The following is a 16,145-nucleotide window of genomic DNA, read 5'->3' on the forward strand; positions in this document are numbered from 1 at the left end:
TGAACATGAGGAGGGGGGTTATGGGAACCTCTGACTTAGTAGTCAAGTCAAACGGATGTGTGGGGACCCAATACTTGACACTGGTGTCTAAAGTGAGGGCAGCTGATGGAACTGAGCCTGAAGCCCATGAAGTCTGATGCTAGCTCTGGGTTGTCAGGGTTAGAATTGAACTGAACTGTAGGAGACTCGACTCAGTTGGTGTCGGAACTGATTGGTATCCAGAGAGAACAAAAACCTATCAAGGAGAGATCAAGTTTCCATTCCTGGAGATAGTATATATTCAGGCAGGGACAGATGAGCTGACTGTTCGCAAAGCTGTCACAGGGATTCATGCCTTGGGTGGGGGATGGGCTTAGCTGAACTCTGGAGCAGGAAGGTATGGTCCACGGACTGTGCTGATGTGCCAAGAGTCTGTGATGGAGTCGACAGCAGTGGACAGCAAGTCTTAGGGGATGTAGCCAAATAAACAAATACATATTTTTAAAAAAGAACCATTTTTTAAAAAAGAGTGAACCAGAAAGGACCACCTCTTTCCCAAAGACTTCAAGGAAGGATGCCACTGTGCTGAGTGGAGTGTCTCTGAGGTGCTGAGACCACAAGCCAGCCTTCATGTAAACCTGCAGCTCCATTCTGTATTACTTGGGTGGCTTAAAAGTCTCGAGCTGGGAATTTAGTTTCAAGGTGTCTGGCAAAAGCAAAAGCAAACCCTTCCTCTGATTCTGAGAGTGATTCTAATATGTGGTTTTTCCCCACATGGCCTGGGTTGTTTGTGAAAGTGAAAGTTGCTCAGTCATGTCCTACTCTTTGTGAACCCACGGGCTATACATAAGTCCATGGAATTCTCCAGGCCAGAATACTGGAGTGGGTAGCCTTTCCCTTCTCCAGGGGATCTTCTCAACCCAGGAATCGAACCCAGGTCTCCCACATTGCAGGCAGATTCTTTACCAGTTGTAATTCAACTCAATTCTGACACTGTCTGCCTAGAGATAGGGTCGGATCCCGAAGGTTAAGGGATCAGTCCCACAAGACTGCTTCTTCTCTGCAACTTCACATGCAAATTGCAGATCCCGGTTGTCACCTGTGCTTCTGATTAACTGGCTGTAGGTTGAAGGTTCTGACAAATCTCCCCTTGGGTTTGATTAATTTGTTAGAGCACAGACCTCAGAGAAACACTGTACTACCTAGATTGCTGGTTTATTATAAAAGAACATAACTCAGGAGCCGCCAGATAGAAGAGACACACAGGACAAGGTATGTGGATGTGGGCAGGCGTGGAGCGCCCATGCTCTCCAAGTGTGCACCTCTTCTGGAATCTCCATTGTTCATGCATCCGCAAGCTCTCCAAACCCTGTCCTTTTGGAGTTTTATGGAGGCTGCATCACATAGGCACAATTGATTAAAGTATTAGTCATGGGCGATTCAGCTCAATCTCCAGCCCCTCTGCCCTCCCAGAAGGTTAGGGTTGAACTGAAAGTTCTAACCCTCTAATCACGTGGCTGGCTCTAGTGACCAGCCCCCATCCTTAGGAAACTTAGGGGCTTTCCTAAAGACATCACGATCACCCTCACTAGAAAATCCCAAGGGTTTCAGGAGCTCTGTGCCAGGAAGAAGCTCAAGGACCAAATGATATATTTCTTATTATTAAATTGCAGTATCACACGCTCTACCAAGGGGCAACTCATCCTACACCTTCCATTATTCCTAAAAAGTCATCTTCAAGAACAACAAACAGCACACAATGAGGCTGCTGCTGCTGCTGCTGCTGCGTCGCTTCAGTCGTGTCTGACTCTGTGCGACCCCATAGACGGCAGCCCACCAGGCTCCCGTCCCTGGGATTCTCCAGCAGCCAAGCACAAAGAGAAATAGTACACCATGAGCGTGTGCCAGGAGAAAAGTCTAACAGACAGAAGGTCACCAAAAACCTCACATATGGGAATTATCAGCCATAGATAATAAAACCATTATACTATGTTTAAAGAAATAAAAAACAAATTTGACATTAACTGAAGGGAAGAGCAAACTATAAAAAGTGACCAAAAAAACCTTAGAATAGGCAATGGTTTCTTAGATACAACACGAAAAGCACAAGCAACAATACAAAAAATAGATGAACTAGATGTTATTAAATTAAGACACTTTTATGTTTCAAAGGATACAATCAAGAGAGTGAAAAGACAACCTAGAGAATGAGAGGAAATTTTGGCAAATCATATCTGATAAAGCCCTAGTATCCATACTGTATCGAGAACTCTTAAATTGTAATAATAAGAGGAAAATAACTCAATAATGAAATTGCTTTGTAATTTTTGTTCACCAGCTTGAAAAACTTCAGACAGCTGTACTGAGCCTTTTAAAGCACTAACTGCTTTAACAAACTCAGAGCCTGCAGGTTTGTTTCCCTCTGAGTCTCAGGTTCCTCCATGATCTTTTATCAGGCAGGGTGCTAGCACTGTCCAGCGCTTTTAACTGAAGACCAGCTTGAGACTTTTTAAACCACCCAGGTGATACAGGATGGAGCTGCAAATTACAGGAGGGCTGGCCTGTGGCCATATAAAACCAGCCAAGGGGCTCCAACAGAGCACTCACGCTCATGGCTTTGGTGGAAACAAAACGTAAGACAATAGCTGAGCCTTGGTATCGTATTTCCCACAGAAGCAATCCGAGACGGGACTGTGTTTTAAACACAACAGACGACAAGGATTTATTAAATCAGTAACTCCACCAAATGGTTTCAAGGATGTTAAGTGAACCACCCAAGGCTGTACTACTGGTGAATTGTGGGGCAGGATTTGAACCCAAGCAGCCTGACTCTAGAACTACTGCTGCCCATGATCCACCATAGGTGAGTTGCAGTCCCTGACCTTGTCCTCTGGTGTGAGGCATGGCCAAGAGACAGGGCCAGGTGAGGAGTGTTTGATAACCAAAGTATGTGGTGATCTTAGGACCACATGAAGGCTCCATTTAGGTCTTTCTGGGGAGGTATGGATTTCCTCTAGACACTGGTCTTGCTGCTGCTGCTGCTGCTAAGTCACTTCAGTCGTGTCTGACTCTGTGCAACCCCATAGATGGCAGCCCACCAGGCTCCCCAGTCCCTGGGATTCTCCAGGCAAGAACACTGGAGTGGGTTGCCATTTCCTCTCTTGGGGCCAAAGATGTGTTTATGTCTGATGGGACAAGCCAATGCAGTTTGTTCATTTCAGGCTGGGCTGAAGTTCTGTAAAATGTTGGAAGCAGAAAGATGTGCTGTGGTATAGTAACCTCTGGGTTTTCTGGGACTTAAGTTCTCCAAGTAGATACTCGGTGTGGTGGCCAGTAGATTTCTGAGCACTGGATAAAGAGCACTTGAGGCTTCTTCTCCCGACTTAGCTCCTGGGACACCCTTGGTGGCTTGACTCTGTGAGGATAGGACTGTCTTGTCTCACGAGCAGGACCACCAGGCGATGGCTGTTTCCAAGTTTCAGAAGCAAATTTCCCTGGGAGTTCTTTCTTCTATGCAGGTCAGCTGACATCATTCTGGTCAAGAAGTATGTGGGCAGCTACTCAGGGGTTTAGCCCAAGTGGGGACTACCCCTTCTGCCTCCCAGTAAAGGCAAGTTACCACGTCTGGGTGAAGGGCTTTGCTAAGATAAGGCAAAGGTGAAGATGAGCAACAACTTACTGAATGCTGTGACTTTCAAGTTAAATTCATAGCCCATCACCAAGAACATGATTAAGGAGGCAGTCAGGAGGGCAAGGCTGGCCACCCAGCACTATCTGTGGGATCGACAACAACCATGATTACTATTACAGCTCTCACTCACCGAACTCTCACTGTATACCGGGCAGAGTGCTAATGGCTTTACAAGCTCAGCTCGCTGAATCCTCTCAACAATCCCAAGACTGTTTCCTTCTCCCAGATGAAGAATATGGGCTCAGAAAGGGTCACACAACTAGGAGACGGGGGAGCTGGCATGTGAACCCAGGCCTGCCTGATGCCAAAGCTGGGGCTGCTGAAGCACTGCAGTGGGCTACCTCTCAGAGAGGCAGCAAAGAAGAAAAAGCTGGGGGGCTTAGCACTCTGCAGTTCTGGGGGTAGGCATTTAGGGATGGAGCAGACAGTGGAAAATTTATTTATTTATGGCTGTGCTGGGTCTCTGTTGCTGAACGTGGGCTTTCTCTAGCTGCGGCAAGCAGGGGCCACTCTTCATGGCTCTGCACAGGCCTCTCATTGAAGTGGCTTCTCTTGTTGCAGAGCATGGGTGGTCTCAAGTAGTTGTGGCACATGGACTTAGTTGCTCCTAGGCATGTGGGATCTTCCCAGGCCAGGGATGGAACCCGGGTCTCCAGCATTGGCAGGTGGATTCTTTACTGGACCACCAGGGGAGTTTGGCAATGGAAGTTTTAACAGAGAAAGGCCAGTGAGGCAAGGCCCTGTGGCCTATGGCAGGGATGACCAGCAGAGCCTAGGAAGAAGGCTAGGGCCTCAGGCAGTGGCAGACAGGGACGGTCTCCTTTCCTGCTGTCCTCTGAATAAAGATAACGTTTTGTAATCACAGTCATTCTGCCTCTCTCTCCTGGACCTTGGCATTGCTCACATGGCAGTGCCAAGCTGACCAGTCCAGGAAAGGGGAAGAGCTAGGGTTCCGGGGACCGTTCACAAAGGATTATGTGAATTTGTCTTTGGCCCCATTCTGGCAGACCATCTTCCTGTGTCTCCCTGGCTTTATTACAGATCTATCAAAGGGTACCTTCACCCTATTAATAGCACCTTCCATATAAAGAACAATGGTACTTTCCCTTCCAGCAAAGCTCTGAAGAGCCCTACTGACCCTTCCCGGGCTCCCCTCAGGCAGGTCTTCTGTGGAAATGAGGATCACAGGCTGCTCACAGCTGTATCTCAGGTGCCATGATCAGGTGCTCAGTGATGTACAGGCCTCCTTACCTCATCTGAAGAGCCGTTTTCCACTCTAAACCTTCCGGCCCTTTGGATGGCTCCATCGGCATCACTGGAAATAAGCTGGGGAACAAAAGAGGACTCAGTTAGGAAGCTGTTTGCAATGCCCCTTCCATCTGTCTGTATCTGCCTAGAAGTAAGTCAGATCCAGCAAGAGCTGGAGGGACCAACCTGGAAACTGACAGTCTCTCGGAAGCTGTCAATCACGTTCTCACACAGGTGGCCCCATAGTCTTTAGGAAGCTGAAGAGTGAGGAACACCTAGCCCACGAGAGTGGACAGTAAGAGCATCAAATCTAAATTTGAACATATTCCAACATGGAAAAGCACTGAAAGGACGCTCCCTGAAAATCAACCTTAATAAGCGTCATAGGCGGACAAGAGCAGCTCACAGATGGCAAAAGGGAAAGCCAAGTCTCAAGTTCATCTGCCTTCACAGGAAAGCCTAAAAAACAATTAATGGCTGGCAGAAACTCAAGGCTCTACTAACATCACAGACAGCTCTTGTGCTTCATTCAGTTTCAGTTTCCAAAAGGCCAATTAGCCCTTTCCAAGGCAGGCAGACTGTATTTTAGCTCCAGCAATGTGATTCTTGCAAATAGTCTTCATTCAAGGAGCTCGAAGCCAGAAAGAGACATGCTTGTGTTCAGTCGCTTCAGTCCTGTCCGACTCTTTTCGACCCCATGGACAGTATCCCACCAGACTCCTTAGTCCACGGGGATTTTCTCCAGGCAAGAATACTGGAGTGGGTTGCCATGTCCTGCACCAGGGGATTTTCCCTGGCTAGAACCAAGGCTAGAACCTGCGTCTCCTGTGTCTCCTGCGTTGCAGGCAGATTCTTTACCACTGAGTCATCAGGGAAGCCCAGGAGTTAAGAGGAAATCAGGCCTTGGGCATCATTCCTCAAATCACTGACTCAAGATTTAACTTACTTTCTCCTAAATTGTCTGAATTTCTCAGTAGCAACTTGAGAGAATGACATGTCTTTTTTTCAACTTTTAAAATCTTCCCACAAATTTGCAGCAAAGATCTGCCAACGATTTCCATATCCCAGACCCATTAGAACATGCTTGCCCAGAGGGGCACTTCTCACCACTCTAATGCAAGACTCACTCAGTGAAAAGATACAAGGTTTCTTAAGAATGATTATCTCATGTTCTAACTTGTGTTTAAGAGACATGAAGGTGTGAAAATATGTGGAAATTTTTCACTTATCTTCAAGGAAACCTGTTTGTTTGAAAATGACTGATATACTTTTCCCATGATAAATACAAAAATAATAGAATATAATATTTACTGAGAGCTACTATGTACCATATATTCCTCTGGCCTTAATATTTGAGTCTCATAAAATAATACAAAGTAGATTCTGTCATTATTCTCATTTATGAGTGAGGAAGCTGAGGCAGAGGAAGGTTAAAATAACTAGGCAAGATTACATTTAGTCTGTGGTAGGCAGGCAGTGTGAACACAGGCAGTCAGATTCCAGAAGCCTGTTCTCCCCTGACCTCTACCCTACTTAACCATCCTCCATGGAATGTCCATAATAAGGTACAGTTTTTATACTTAACCTATATCCTGCAAAATAACTTTAAAAAAAAACATGAAGAAGATTTATGTATATGTTTAGCTTTGATGTTATCTGATCATTACACTGTTGATAAACTGAAAATGGGCAATAGAGGCTTTGTAGTAAAGAATTTAATTTACCCAGAGAGAAGTCTGGGGGTTTCCCTGGTGGTCTAGTGGTTAAGAATCCACCTTCCAATACAGGAGACTCGAGTCTGATCCCTGCTTAGGGAACTAAGATCCCACGTGCCTCGGGGCAACTAAGCCCAGGTGCTGCAAACTACAGATCTGCACACCCAGGAATCCAAGGGCCAAAACTAGACAGAGAAGCCCGTGTGCCACAATGAAAGATTTCGCATGCTGCAATGAAGATCCCATGTGCTGCTGCTAAGACTCAACATAGCCAGATAAATAAATACTTTTTTTTTTATTTTAAAGAGAGCAATACCTTTGTTCTGACCTTTATTCTCGGCTCCTGGGAGGTGATCTCTAAGCCCTGGGAATGTCCTACATGAGTGTCTGTTTCTCTGGTGACTACTGAGCCACACGAGAGAGTATGGTGGGGGCGTTGGGTCTCTCGGTATCAGATCTACCTCTGGATACCAAGACTGAGATGTGCTTCCCTGGTTGTCACTACTCCACGTGCAGATCACACACGGTTGCCAGGAGGTGTTGATGCTGACCATGACACCATGGGAGAGGACAGCTGGAAGACCTGCATTTGGACTCTCCAGGCTCTGTCCCATGTGTTTGTTTCCTTGGCTGATTTTAATCTTTTGCTGTAATAAACAGTAAGTGAGCTTAACAGCTTTCTGCACACTCTGAGGTCACATCTGGATTTGGCAAGAGAAAGTGAAAGTCGCTCAGTCATGTCCGACTCTTTGTGACCCCATGGACTATACAATCCATGGAATTCTCCAGGCCAGAATACTGGAGTGGGTAGCCTTTCCCTTCTCCAGGGGATCTTCTCGAACCCAGGTCTCCTGCATTGTGGGCAGATTTTTTACCAGCTGAGCCACAAGGGAAGCCTTGGCAAGAGGAGAGAGCTGCAATCAATTACTAATGTCTGCCACTGGTATATAAAGAGAGAGGGTGATGCACACATCCTTGCATTAGAGGTTGGTAGACATACTCCTCACTCTAGCAGCGAGTCTCATCAGGGACTCAGAAGCTTGGGAGAAGGGCTGATCATCATTCACTGATTCACTCATTCATTCGCATAACAAATGTAAAGAGTGGTGGACTGTATTCCAGACACTGCCGGGCACAGGCTATGATGACCTTTTCCTTGGCTGAGATTAGAACAAGAAGCTTATTGCTCATCTTGATTGAAAGGTTCAAGAAGAAGAAAGGGAGGAAATATTGAATGATTTGATGGTTAGAAAGAATTCAGCTCCCTCTGAACAATCATCACAAAATTCTTGAAGACCCTGAACTTCCGCCTCCATCTAACACATATAACGCTATCACCGTCACTCTCCCTACCACCAACCATCTCCATAAGCTTGCTGTCATCTCTCCCTTGGGTGACTGCAACCACCTCCTAACTGGCCTGAATACCCCCCACCATCGCTTTTCTCCAAACCACACTTCATACCAAAGAGCAGGGATTTTGGCATCTACAAATCTGATTGCCCCGTGATCCAAGCTCCATCCTGGCAGCCCCTTCTTTCCCACCAGAGGACAAACACGCATGGGAACCCCTCACTTAGAAGGTCCTCCTCTCCCACCTTCCCCTCGTGAACTCCTCATCCTTCAATTCCACCACAGTCCCCACTTCTCAGACCCCTTCCCTGACTTCAATGCCCACGAAAACACCCCCAGCAAGGCTCAGGGGGTGCTCAGGGTCCTGGTTGACGTTCTTTTGTGCCATTACCAGATTCATGCCTGTCTCTCCTCACTCCCTCTGAGAAACTCAGGAAGACTATTTTCTCACCGCTGTATCCCCAGAGCTATGCTCATTGCCTGACACAGTACTGATAATAAATATTTATTACACAGGAAACCCGTCAATAGATGAATGCTAAATCCTATGGAAATGACCAAAGGGATAGAAGACTGGTGGCAAGAGCACTTCCAGTCCCGGAAACCAAAGAAAGTTCGTTACTCACATACACGGTTTCAAAGAGATTGTACCCAGTCTGTCATGAAAGAAAGACCAAAGGGAAGGACAGACCAAATCACAAGGCTGTGCAAGGGAAAGGCAGCCTGAGTAGCAACAGTCCAACTCGGCAGGTCGGACTGACGCTGCTGAGCTCACACTGCCAAGGCCTATCTGCCGTGAGGGCAGGTGTTCAGGCAGCAGGTGAGAAGGGGACCTACCAGTCCCACTGGGGAAGTGACTCTTGCTGGCACATGGAATGGCAGCCCCAGAGCTCCCCTGCCCTGCCACCCACCCCCCACCTCACAGTGGGCTCGGGTAGCTGGCTAAAAAAAGCCAAGGGTGCCGTGGAGGCTGGTGCGGATGGGGACTGGTCCAGCAGCTGACATGAAAGGGGACAGTGCTCTAGTGAATGAGAGGTTGAAAAAAATAACACCGCAGGGGAAAAATAAACCCTTTTAATATGACAGAGAAGCTGTTTCCCTCAGTAGTTACCCTTCTATTACCCCTCCTAAGCCTCTGATCCGGCCAGTTAAAACTTAAAATCTACAAACTCTTCCACTTGTTGGAAGGAGACTGGACTTCGGAATGACACAACATCTACCAGAACCCATCTACATGTCCAGTACTGCTCAACCAAGGAGCCTCCCCCGAGGCTCTCCACGTGGTACAGAGTTCTGGCTGCCACCAAAATCCGTTCTCACCATCTTCCACAGTAACGGAATTGTAGCCAGACACATAGCTAGACTACATTTCCCTCAAGGTGGCCATCTGACTTCATCTCCCCACTTGCAGGAGGGTCAAAGTCTCAGAGGCATGCAGGAATCCCAGCCCTTCAGAGAGGGGGTGCCCCCTGCCATGTGCTCTTTCTATCTCCATGGTTAAACCTCAATGGTGAAACCAGAGAGATCTCCAAGCCCACACTGAAGACAGAGGGTTCATTCCAAGCATGACTATGTGGGACAGAGGCATCTGACAACTTAAAATGCTTGGCTAGTTGTGACAGATAAATATGCTTGTTTTTAACTGCATTTTGATATTCTAAACCATCAAGGAACAACAAAGAAAAAAATAATTAAACCTATGACAAGTCCATAATTTAAAATGTGGAAACTGAGCTGAGGTATACGAACACATGTTCTAGAAAATATATTAACTACAAAAAGCAAAGGAAATTTGAGGCCATAGCTAATTGTAATAATTTGGGAGGATACTTGATCTATGAATATGAAACGATCTGTGATCAGCTTTCAGATGTAAAGCACAGTTTCTGAATTCGGAAATGGAAACCGCATCTCACAGGGACTACAGTGAATTCAAAATTAGATACTGAGAAGAAAATGCCCCCCCCAAAAGTAAATTAGAATATCAGTTTGAGATAAACAGAGAAAAATGATTAGCAAAAGCACAGAGAACATACCTGGGAGGAAAATGCAAGGAATAATGGACCCAGGTGTTATTAAGATGGTCTTTGGGTAGACAACACAAGACTAACTAAATCATTACCTAGACCAACTCTCTCTGGTAAGGTCCCCTACTAGTGAGCTAGACCACAACTAGAGAACGCCTTTATTTGCTGCAGAACAGCCTGAGAGGTTCAGACACAAAGCAGAGAGCAGGCAGCCTGAGGTCTCGCCCCTCGGAGGCCAGCAGAGAGAAGGGAGCTGGCCAGTCTCCTCACACAGGAATATATCTGGCTCTTTGTTATTCTTTGGGAGAAAGGTCCAAAAAGGACATTCCCAAGCATGCTCTGACCTTTGCAAGTGCTCTGCTGACCAGTTCAGTGACCATTAAGATGTTTTTTATTGGATCAATCCAATAAAAATCCAAACTCCTGAAGGATGGAATGAGGTAGAGGGGTAAAATGAGGACGTGGCTAACGAGGCGACCGGAACTCCTCCTAGAGGTCATTAGAGAAACAGCACAGACACTACAATAAATATCAGCAGGTTACTCTCCCTGGTAAAGGAAAAGACTCAAGGGTTGGGAATATAAATGAAACCCAATTCGCTGCGAGAAGCAACAAAATAGAACAATACAATAAGACAATAAATTATGAAAAAGAAAGGCAAAGTAATAAGTATTCATGGTAAGTTGTGGGGAAAATGGTGAGAGAATAATAAAATCAGAAGGTAGAACTTAGGAGAAAAGTATCTAATTTTAAAAGTAATGATACATGGGTAAAGAGATCTACTCACTCCCAACATATAATAATTATAGACACTCATTCTAAGACAAAACTATTATAAATAGATGGAGTTTCTAAAGTTATAATTATAATAGGGGATTTAGTATATTTTTCTCTGATAGGTCAAAGCAAAACTAGTATGAAATTACAGAGAAATCAAATAATAAAATGAATAAGCATGATTTAGTAGACATATACAGAATTTATCAAGGTACAAACAGAAAAGACATACCTTTTAAGGGCGTCTATTAAAGCTGTAAAAACTGACCAAATACTGGATAGAAAACAAGCATGAATAAATTCGACAATAGAAACTGTACAGATGATTTTTTAGTACAGTGCAACTAAATGAGAAATCAGTGTCAAAAGGATACGGAAAGGGAATTTAAAGCATACATCTGAAAAAACTCTTGGGTCAAGTAGGAAAACTAAGATAGGACACTATCCAGACATCAACAATAAGAACAGTACCTACCAAAACAGATAATGGGAGAGATGCTGTATTTACAGGAAAATTCATATTTCTAAATGATTTCATTGTTAAACAAGAAAGAATAAAAACAATAAACTAAAGCATTAACTTCTAGAAGACACAAAAAGAACAATGAGATACACCCAGGGGAAACAGGGGCAAGGAATCAATAAAAGATCAGAGCAGAAATTACAGATTTAGAAAGACAGTAGAATCAATAAACACATCAGGCCAGGAAGCCTGATCCTGAAAAGCAAAGAGTGCTCACTTTGGGAGCACATATACTAAAATTGGAACAGTACAGAGAAGATTAGCATGGCCCCTGAGTAAGGATGACATGCAAATTTGTGAAGCATTCCATATCTTTATAAATTCAGACTTTGTGATTAACAGATACACACTGCTGCTGCTGAGTCGCTTCAGTCGTGTCCAGACTCTGTGCAACCCCATAGACGGCAGCCCACCAGGCTCCCCTGTCCCTGGGATTCTCCAGGCAAGAACACTGGAGTGGGTTGCCATTTCCTTCTCCAATGCACGAAAGTGAAAAGCAAAAGTGAAGTTGCCCAGTCGTGTCCAACTCCTAGCGACCCCATGGACAGCAGCCTACCAGGCTCCTCCATCCATGGGATTTTCCAGGCAAGAGTACTGGAGTGGGGTGCCATTGCCCTCTCCCAGATACACACTACTGTACATAAAACAGAGAAACAACAAATATTTACTGTATAGCACAGGAAACTATGTTCAAAATCTTATAATAATCTATAATGGAAAATAATATGAAAAAAATATATACATAAATATATATATACATAAAATGTTAGGTCTGTGAATCAAAGCAAATTGGAAGCGGTCAAACAGGAGATGGCAAGAGTGAACATCAACATTTTAGGAATCAGTGAACTAAAATGGACTGCAATGTGTGAATTTAACTCAGATGACCATTATATCTGCTACTGTGGGCAAGAATCCCTTAGAAGAAATGGAGTAGCCATCATAGTCAACAAAAGAGTCCGAAATGCAGTACTTGGATGCAATCTCAAAAATGACAGAATGATCTCTGTTCGTTTCCAAGGCAAACCATTCAATATCATGGTAATCCAAGCCTATGCCCTGACCAGTAATGCTGGAGAAGCTGAAGTTGAACAACTCTATGAAGACCTACAAGATCTAGAACTAACACCCAAAAGAGATGTTCTCTTCATTATAGGGGACTGGAAAGCAAAAGTAGTAAGTCAAGAGATACCTGGAGTAACTGGCAAATTTGGCCTCGGAGTACAAAATGAAGCAGGTCAAAGGCTAACAGAGTTTTGCCAAGAGAACAAACTGGTCATAGCACACACCCTCTTCCAACAACACAAGAGACGACTCTACACATGGACATCAACAGATGGTCAGTATAGAAATCAGACTGATTATATTCTTTGTAGCCAAAGATGGGGAGAAGCTCTATATAGTTAGCAAAAACAAGACCAGAAGCTGACTGTGGCTCATATCATGAACTCCTTATTACCAAATTCAGACTTAAATTGAAGAAAGTAGGGAAAATCACTAGACCATTCTGGTATGACCTAAATCAAATCCCTTATGATTATACAGTGGAAGTGAGAAATAGACTTAAGGGACTAGATCTGATAGAGTGCCTGAAGAACTATGAATGGAGGTTCATGACACTGTACAAGAGGCAATGATCAATTCTATCCCAAAGAAAAAGAAATGAAAAAAGGCAAGATGGTTGTCTGACAAGGCCTTACAAATATCTGAGAAAAGAAGAGAAGGTAAAGGCAGAAGAAAAGGAAAGATACACCCATCTGAATGCAGAGTTCCAAAGAATAGCAAGGAGAGATAAAAAGCCTTCCTCAGTGATCAATGCAAAGAAATAGAGGAAAACAACAGAATGGGAAAGACTAGAGATCTCTTCAAAAGGATTAGAAATATCAAGGGAATATTTCATGTAAAGATGAGCACAATAAAGGACAGAAATAGTATGGACCTAACAGAAGCAGAAGATATTAAGAAGAGGTGGCAGGAATACACAGAAGAACTGTACAAAAATGATCTTCAGTACCCAGATGACCATGATGGTATGACCAGTCACCTAGAGCCAGACATCCTAGAATGTGAAGTTAAGTGGGCCTTAGGAAGCATCACTACGAACAAAGCTAGTGGAAGTGATGGAATTCCAGTTGAGCTATTTCAAATCCTAAAAGGTGATGCTGTGAAAGTGCTGCACTCAATATGCCAGCAAATCTGGAAAACTCAGCAGTGGCCACAGGACTGGAAAAGGTCCGTTTTCATTCCAATCCCAAAGAAAGGCAATGCCAAAGAATGCTCAAACTACCACACAGTTGAATTTATCTCACATGCTAGGAAAGTAATGCTCAAAATTCTCCAAGTCAGGCTTCAACAGTACATGAACTGTGAACTTCCAGATGTTCAAGATGGATTTAGAAAAGGCATAGGAACCAGAGATCAAATTGCCAACAGCAGTCGGATCACTGAAAAAGCAAAGAGAGTTCTGGAAAAACATTTACTGCTTTATTGACTTTGCCAAATCCTGTGACTGTGTGGATCACAACAAACTGTGGAAAATTCTGAAAGAGATGGGAATACCAGACCACCTGACCTACCTCCTGAGAAATGTGTATGCAGGTCAAGAAGCAGCAGTTAGAACTGGACATGGAACAACAGACTGACTCCAAATCAGGGAAGGAGTACGTCAAGGCTGTATATTGTCACCCTGCTTATTTAACTTAAATGCAGAGTACATCAGGCAAAATTCCAGGCTGGATGAATCATAAGCTGGAATCAAGATTGGCGGGAGAAATATCAAAAACCTCAGATATGCAGATGACACCACCCTTATGGCAGAAAGTGAAGAAAAACTAAAGGACTTCTTGATGAAAGTGAAAGAGAAGAGTGAAAAAGTTGGCTTAAAACTCAACATTCAGAAAACTAAGATCATAACATCCAGTCCATCACTTCATGGTAAATAGATGGGGAAACAATGAAAACAGTGAGAGACTTTTATTTTTGGGGACTCCAAAATCACTGCAGATGGTGACTGCAGCCATGACATTAAAAGATGCTTGCTCCTTGGAAGAAAAGCTATGATCAACCTAGACAGAATATTAAAAAGCAGAGACATTACTTTACCAGCAAAGGTCCATCTAGTCAAAGCTATGGTTTTTCCAGTAGTCATGTATGGATGTGAGAGTTGGACTATAAAGAAAGCTGAGTGCCAAAGAATTGATGCTTTTGAACTGTGGTGTTGGAGAAGATTCTTGAGAGTCCTTTGGACTGCAAGGCGATCAAACCAGTCATTCCTAAAGGAAATCAGTCCTGAATGTTCATTGGAAGGACTGATGCTGAAGCTGAAATTCCAATACTTTGGTCACCTGATGCTAAGAACCAACTCATTGGAAAAGACCCTGATGCTGGGAATGATTGAAGGCGGGAGAAGGGGACAACAGAGGATGAGATGGTTGGATAGCATCACCAACCCGATGGACATGAGTTTGAGTAGGCTTCGGGAGTTGGTGATGGACAGGGAAGCCTGGTGTACTGCAGTCCATGGGGTCACAAAGAGCTGGACACGATGATCGACTGAACTGAATACACATAACTGAATCACTTTGCTGTACACCTGAAACTAACACAATAATGTAAATCAACTATATTTCAATAAAATAAAAAGCAAAGAAAAACACAAATATATGGATTGATAAATAAAATACAATTGCTAAAAAGAAAAGAGATTTTTTTAAGATGTGAGAGAATACAATATGAGACTATGCAAATATTACCAAAAACTTCAGTGAAACGGAAAATTTCTAGGAAAATACATATAAAGAAGATTATTTGAAAAAGGAGAAAGAAACCTGAATATACTAGCAACTATAGAACTGAAGAGGTTGTCTGCCCCAAAGAGGCAGCCCTGGCTCAGAGAGCCTTTGAGGAGGGGAAGGGTCCTGTCCTCACCTGCCAGCCATACCCTCACTCATAGTAATGCAGTTTCCCTAGAGAAGAAGCAAATAGCAGAGTTCTTTTGTATTTGTTTTGGTACACAAGTTCAGGGAAATGTATTAATGTACATATATATGTATTTTTTTAATGCGGACAATTTTTTTGAATGTTTTACAATACTGTTTCTGTTTTGGTTTGTTTGTTGGTGGTTTTTTTTTTTTTTTGGCCATGAGACGTGAAGTCATAGCCCTCTGACAAGGGATCGAACCCTCACCCCTTGCGTTGGAAGGCGAAGTCTTAACCACTGACTTAACCCACCAAGGGTCAGGAAGTCCCTTAACAAATATTCAACATCAGTAATGTTAAGAAGAAAAGACAAGCTCTTTATGTTATTTTACTTTGTTTTGTCTAACGTCTCTAATCTGGTCATACACCACATACACCAAAGGCTCAGTGCTGGGGAGCACTGAGCCTAAGAGAGAAAAGGGAAAAAGCAAATCATCAGTTAGGCTCTGCCCAGCCCTGCAAGGGATTCCTTTAGAGATCCTGCACTGGCCAGTACTGGGACCACTAGCCCCATTCAGATCTAATTTTAAATTAATTAAGATAAAGTAAAAACCACTCAGTTCCTCTGTGGCACTGTCCATATTTCAAGTGTTCAGCAGCCCCAGGTGGTGGCTACACTGGACAGAGCAAATGACAAATTTCCACAGTCGTGGAAAGTTCTAATGGACAGGACTGTGTGACATGCTGGACCTTGATGCAACTCAGGGTGACCAAGATCAATTCAGTTTCTCAGGCTGAATCACCTTCAGCTAGTTGAGTACACTAAAAATGGTGGAAATTCATGTAATTTAGTACCTGCAGTAGAGGCTTTGTTTCAATCTCAGCCAAACTGATTCATTGAACACTAAACAGTG

General features: G+C 43.9%; 1 protein-coding gene and 1 non-coding gene across 4 annotated transcripts in view; one reads left to right on the forward strand and one right to left on the reverse strand.

The window, feature by feature from the left end:
• The window catches only part of GARNL3 (GTPase activating Rap/RanGAP domain like 3), a 164,794-nt gene that overhangs the window by 84,294 nt on the left and 64,355 nt on the right, over window positions 1–16,145 (reverse strand). For all 3 annotated transcript variants that reach the window (XM_070378964.1, XM_070378965.1, XM_070378966.1), the window contains one exon: window positions 4,922–4,996. In XM_070378964.1, the coding sequence (XP_070235065.1) occupies window positions 4,922–4,996 (75 nt within the window). The remainder of the gene's footprint in view (window positions 1–4,921; window positions 4,997–16,145) is intronic.
• LOC138990087 (U6 spliceosomal RNA) lies at window positions 11,523–11,629 on the forward strand. Its single transcript, XR_011466252.1, has one exon. It is a non-coding gene; the product is annotated as a U6 spliceosomal RNA (small nuclear RNA).

The sequence above is a fragment of the Bos mutus genome, chromosome 11 (assembly GCF_027580195.1).
Source record: "Bos mutus isolate GX-2022 chromosome 11, NWIPB_WYAK_1.1, whole genome shotgun sequence".
Lineage (NCBI taxonomy): Eukaryota > Metazoa > Chordata > Mammalia > Artiodactyla > Bovidae > Bos > Bos mutus.